Source organism: Condylura cristata, unplaced genomic scaffold (assembly GCF_000260355.1).
Source record: "Condylura cristata isolate star-nosed mole 26May11 unplaced genomic scaffold, ConCri1.0 scaffold00011, whole genome shotgun sequence".
Classification (NCBI taxonomy): Eukaryota; Metazoa; Chordata; class Mammalia; order Eulipotyphla; family Talpidae; genus Condylura; species Condylura cristata.
The window spans coordinates 3,087,150-3,093,292 of NW_004567112.1; the positions used below are offsets into that span (position 1 = coordinate 3,087,150).

A 6,143-nucleotide genomic window follows, 5' to 3' on the forward strand; every position below is an offset into this window, starting at 1 on the left:
GGGCAGGACGGGCCAGGAGAGCTGGGGTGTGACTCAGAGGTCTCAGCCACCCCGGGGCGCGCTTAGCAGCCTCTGGACCGGGGCTGCCCGGGAGTGCTGTAGGTTGGCTGCAGGGCTTCTGGGCTGGAAGCCGCGAGCAGGGCTCTCGCCAAGGTCTGTAAGCGGCCGGCCTGTCTTTGTGGTGCCTCGGGCTCGGTGGACTCGTCAGGGTCCTGCAGGTCAGGGCCAGCAAGACGCCAGCCCGGCACACCTGTGGCTGGAGCTGGGGGGGTGGGGCCGTTGATTTGCCCTGACCTTCGCTCAGCCGAGCTTGGGTCTTCAGATCCCCAAACAGCTCGCCCGCCCCAGCTGCTGGAGCGGGAGCAGAGGGGCTGCATGTGCTCTGGGCCGAGAGCATGGGCTCCCCGGCCCGTTCCCCTGGGACAGCTTAAAGAGCTGCCTGCTCCCGGCACCACTGGGTTAATTATTAATGGGGCACGTCACAAAGGAAGTTCCTGTGGGCAAGAGAAGGCCCGTGCAGGCCCCAGGCAAAGAAAGGTTGTATGGGCAGCCACAGGCCGGCTTCCACCCCTCCTGCCGTGGGTGCCTTTCGTCTCGGACACTGCGGTGTCGGAGGCCTGAGCAGTGGTCTGCGGGAGACTGGGGCGTCTCTAAGCTGCCTGCTTGATTCCAGGCATTTGCTGCCCTGAGGCCGCCTCGCTGGGAGTCTATCACCCTTACCTGGGCCTCAGGGTGGCTGACCCCTTTCACAGGACAGAGCCCGGAGCCTTCAGGCCTCAGACCGTCCAGGGAGAGGTGGGGGCCCTGGCGGTGGCCGGGCCAGGGTGGCCGGGCCTGTGTGAAGGCGTCTCTGAAGCCGTCCAGTAGGGACTGACCGCGTGGCGCTTTGGAGGGAGAGCAGGCACCCCGCGAAGTCCCCGTGTGCTCGGTGCTGTTTGTTCTGGGGGAAGAGGTTTGCCAAGTCATCGCCAGTCCTGAGTATCCCCACATGGGTTGTTTGCCGAGGGCGGGTGTGTGGCCAGGGCCTGCGGAGACACGGCCGTGCCAGGTCTTGGCCTGTGGATGGTCTGAGGCGAGGTGTGTGCCCACGGGCGGGGGCGCCCGGGGTGCGGGAGGCCTTGGGAGGGGGTGGAGCTGCGAGCCAGGTGTGGGGCAGGGACCTCCCACCCAACCGAGGGGCTGGCCAGCGTTCCTCAGCAGGGGCGGCGCCCTGGCCACACACTGGCTGGCCCTGGAGGACAGCGGTCGTGAGGCCCACACTTGGGACTGTGCCCTCTCTGCCGCCGCCTGAACCAGGCGGCCTTCTCGGCGTTCACCTGGCAGACACTGGAGCAGGGTGAGAGCGGCTTGAGAGCCCAGCGGTTTGTAGAAACGAGGGGCCTCGGCCGCCTGCCTGAGCCCGCTAAGGACGGGAGCGATGGGGCTGGGAGGGAGCAGAGGTGGCCGGCTGGCAGGGGGCGCATTGAGACACCACTTTGGTGGCCACTTTGCCACGTGACGACGGCCCCACGTGGCCCTGAGGGCCCGTGGCGCCCCTCTCAGCTGGTGGCCACACCCATGGGGAGCAGCACTCCCCCCCACCCTCCCGGCCGCTGTGTCAGCACCCCCCTCCGCCCTCTCCAGCCAGAGTGTAGCCCATGGGCGATGACCCCGGGGCAGTGACGGGCAGGGCAGTGGCACCTGCCTGCCTGGACCTGGCACCGTGGCCCTCTGTGTGCCTCAGTGGGCTCCATGACCCTTGACATGGGCCTCTGGGAACAGAGAGGTCAAAAGCGACATGAGACATGAGAACATTATAGAATTGGATGGGTGGTGGTTGTGCAGCTTTGTGCATTTCCTGAAAATGGCTGGTTCTCTTCAAAACGGCGACTCTCACCATACGTGGGTTAAATCTTAATTTCAAAATGGCATGTCAGGAAGAGAAACCCAGCGTGGAGAGAGGCCCCCCACCTACCAGCGGCAGCTGGAACTCTCCAGGGTCTCCTCACAGAGGGAAGGCCAGTGGACAAGCACGTTGTCACTTAAGAATTAAAACAAAAACCTGAGCTCAAGAACTAAAAATCTAAACACTGAAAGCCATTAAAATAGCTTTTGCAGGAAGCAGCGAGTTTTAGCTGCAAGTGGGAGAGGGCTGTGGGGAGGCCTGGCTCCGCGCTGGGTCCCCGGAGGTCCACGTGTGGTTGCTGGAGTTTTCCTGGCCGCCAGACACCATGTTCCCTGCACACGCCTGCCCCCCACCTGCCCCCCAACAACCCCCCGACCGCGCCGAGGAGTGGCTGTGCTCGGGTGTCCGTGCGCTGCCCCGCGCTGGCGTGGAGTCAGGCTCTTGAGGTACTCAGCACCCTGGCAGCAGAGCTGCCTCTGCTTCCAAATCACTGCACCTAAAACAGTAAAAACATCAAAACAACAAAATCCCGAACCCTCGGCTCAGTGGCCAGCACCCCACCTACGCAGCCAAGCCCAGTGGATTTGGGGTCAGGCTGGTGGGGTGTCTTGGGCCCCAGCCCAAGGCCTCTGGTCTGTGTGGCCGAGGAAGGGTCCCCGAGTCGGGCGATGCAGTGACCAGCTCCTGGGCAGCCGTGAGCAGGGGCTGGAGCAGAAGGTCAGGGGCTCTACACCCGCAGGCCTGGCCGGTGCTCAGCCCATTTGACACGTCCCTCTGCTCGCTCAGGCTCAGACCCAAGCCCCTGTCACTGCGTGGTCAACTCGGTGTCCGCAGGGTCGGATTGGCTGGGCTTTCGGTCTCCTAGTGGCCGGCCCTCTGTCCCTGGGGAAGGGACACAGTCCTTCCAGGTCCCTTTCAGGGACGCCGGGTTGAAGGAATCCCTTCTCCCCCAACACGCGCATCCAGTTGGGGTCCCGGGATGGGGTTCCCAGGAAGGAACCCCGCCGAGCCTCCGCGCACAGGCCCACGGTCACGGCTGCCCCAGCAACCTTCCAAAATAACTGCGGCACAGAAGGCCTGGAATGCATTCGGGCTTATATTTGGAATTGCTGTTGGAAACAGTCCTGGCCAAATGCAACACCCATCTGTTCGGGATGGTTTGAGCGTAGAATATGAGGTGGTTCAGCAGGAGGGGGCGGGGCAGCCATGAAGCTCGGGTCGGGAAGGGCGTCGGGCCGAGCTCAGCCGGGTGCCGGTGTGTCCCCCAGCCTCCGCCCCCGGCTGTCCAGAAGTGGATGCCCCGGGAGATGTCTCCCTCGTAACAGGGCAGTCTTTCTTCCTTTATTTTTTAAATATTTATTTATGCACACAGAACTGGGGTACAAGCCAGAGGTACAGGGGTGGTGAGAGGCTTCACCAGCGACAGAGTGGGGAGCAGAACAGGAAGATCAACCGAAATAACACCGAGGGGAGCACCGGGGGAGACGGGAGAGGTCTGCTGCGCCTTGCCGGTCACCCCCGCATTCAGCTTGTGCTAAAGAGGCTGCAGCCGGCTTCCCAGTGCTGCGCTTAACCCGTTGCCCACCAGGGAGGGCCCCGCGGCGGTCTTTCTCGCTTTCCGTTTACTGGTCAGCCCTAAGGCCAAAGGGACAGGTCTCCTAGACCTGGACAGCCCCCGCCCATCGGAGCCCACGTCCCCCCGGCGCCCTCCGATGGAGCTGCTCCTTGCCCCCCGGTCTTCGGCTCCTGTCGCCAAGGGCAAGCATCCCCTGGGGCCCCGACCTGCCAGGGAAGCAGTGACCTGCCCACATTTGCAGCGCAGATCTCTGTGAGCGCAGCCTGGTCCGCAGCAGCGTCCCTGTGGTTCCGGAGTGATTCATGCCCAGCTCACGTCAGCCTGCGTGTTCCATGGCCGCCGGCCCTACTTCCTCACTGTCTAGCTGATTTTAGGGGCTGAAATTTACACTTCAACTTTTTACACCAACGTGCCTGTTCCAGCTCCCCGAGGCTTGTGTGGACACGTGGTCTTGATCCTTTTGCTGTCTTCCTTGACTTTTGACTTTTTCTGAGTGGCTTTAACACGTCCAAGTGGCTTTTACTCGTCCAAGGTCACTGCCCCAGTCTTCCTCCACAGAGTGGTTGTGGGGTTGCGGTATCGCTCTTGAAAGACATTTTTATAATGCTTTAGCTTATTCCTTTGGGGACCTGAACAGTGCTCCCCTGACAGGAAGAAGCTGATAACCCAGATCCCCTCTGGGGGGTGGGACTGTCAGAGGGCTGATGGGAAGACCGGGCCACAGACTTTAGTAACACATTCGCTTTCTACTCTGTTGCAATCTACTTTTTATTTATCTGGTGGAAGAAAAATAAATATTCCATGATATTTAAAAAAAAATCTATGTTTTTGAAATTACAATAAAATCTTTTTTGCCGAGAATTTAAAAAAGCAAAACAATCACGATTCTGCCACTTGTTACTGAATGGGACGGCAGTGCAGGGGCCCGGGGGGGAGGGTGGAAAATTACTGAAAGCAGCGTCAGAGTTAGGGGGCTCTGGCTAAAGAGAGGGAGAGGACCCCCCTCAGAGCTTGAGGGTGCATGAATCAGGCTCCCAGGTTGCTAGGAAGCCAAACTCTGCCAGAAAAATTCTTGCAGGATTTTGTTAAAATACAGACAGACACTGAGGTTCAAAAGTTGGGCCTTAGCTGGGAAGAGGGTTCAGGGGCGTCAAGTTCTGTCACGGAGACTGTCAGCTCCCGGATGGAAGCACCGTCCCACACCTATGTGGCAGATCAACGGAGCACCAGCTTTGGGGCAATTTCTGACTTGTGTAGAAACAGGTCCTCACCAGCGCAGAAAGCCCCGCCCCTGCCTGCATGATCTCAGCATCCCCCGGTCCCCAGAAGGTCCAGGAGGCTGGTGCGGGCTGCGACACTGTGAGAGGCAGCTGTTCTTGCTGTTGTTGCGTCCAGTGGGCGAGGGAGGCCCTGGGAGAACGTAAAATGTTCACAGCCTCTCTCGCTGTTGTACAATTTCTGCACTTTGCTGTCATTGCGCGTGTCGGGGCCTTTGCAGGAGAGCCGTCTGGGCGGGGAGTAGCTGTCTGCAGAGGGACAGACGAATGGTTCTGTCGTCATGAACAAAACCAGATACTGTAACCGCACATTGGTGGGTGTTCCTCGGCACCAGACGGCGCGATTCCACCCAGGCGGGCAGTAAAAATGTCCATCTCCTTCCCTCGCAGGTTGTACTCAGACTATCTCTACTTTGCAAGTTCCAATAAGTCTGCGGACGACTTCCACGAGAAGGTGACGGAGGCGCTGCAGCTGTTCGAGAACTGCGTGCTGGACTACTCCCTGCGCGCCTGCGTCTACAACAACACCCTCAACAACGCCATGCCTGTGAGTTGGGGAGCCCCGCCCCCCAGATCCGCATGCACCCGGGAGGTTATTATGCAAGTGGCATGTGGGCTGGATTTTAGCATATAAACACAGACGCACTTGATGTGCAAATGTTGCTCCCTTGCCTTTCAGGGTGTCTGATGCAGAAACAAATGTTCCTGGTGTAAAGACTGCAGAAACCCATAGGCCCTCTCAGCTGGCTCCTGCTTTCTTCCCTGCTAATCGCTCCCAGCTACAATGCTCGCCCCTCCTCTTCCAGAGAATGAGGGCTCATTTAGGAAGATTACCATTTAGCGGGGCTCCACACACCCGGCAGTTAGAACTGGCCCGTGAGGACACCCAGCCCTCAATTACTCTAAGAGGTCTCTCTCCAAAGGGGGCTTGTTTTGTTGCTTTGAAAAATGATGCCGCCCCCCCCGTTCCCCCTCCCCCAAAAGCTCTTCAGCAGGGCCTCCATGGGGAGATCTTTTCATGGACCCTTTTTCCCTTTTCTCACCTTCCTTCAGGAACATAACGGTCCCTGCCTGCCTTTTTAGATGCAAAGGCGGCGCTTACTGGCCAGTTCCCAGTCTAGCTGAGGGCGGTCTGCCAGGTCTGCCATCCAGAGGCTCCTGGCTGTGCTGCCTTTCAGCAGGTGTGGTGGGCAGGGGAGCCAGTCCAGTGTGTCCAGGCACAGCCTGAGCAGCTCTGCATGAGGCGAAGGCAGGGCCGCTGCTGTGGCCGGGCTTGAGGCCGAGAGGTTTCGCTTCCTCTTCCTCATCATCAAGCCACCTTATCGGGAAGGCAGGGGGTGCAGGTGAGGCTCAGGTTATCCTGCCAGAGTGTGTAGTTTGTGGGAAAGACAACAGCGGCTTAACC

The 6,143-nt window shown here is 59.8% G+C and overlaps 1 protein-coding gene across 4 annotated transcripts in view; it reads left to right on the forward strand.

The window, feature by feature from the left end:
• The window catches only part of CHST15 (carbohydrate (N-acetylgalactosamine 4-sulfate 6-O) sulfotransferase 15), a 62,403-nt gene that overhangs the window by 50,877 nt on the left and 5,383 nt on the right, over positions 1–6,143 (forward strand). For all 4 annotated transcript variants that reach the window (XM_012723919.1, XM_004680963.2, XM_012723920.1 and 1 more), the window contains exon 6: positions 5,129–5,285. In XM_012723919.1, coding sequence (XP_012579373.1) covers positions 5,129–5,285 — 157 coding nt within the window. The remainder of the gene's footprint in view (positions 1–5,128; positions 5,286–6,143) is intronic.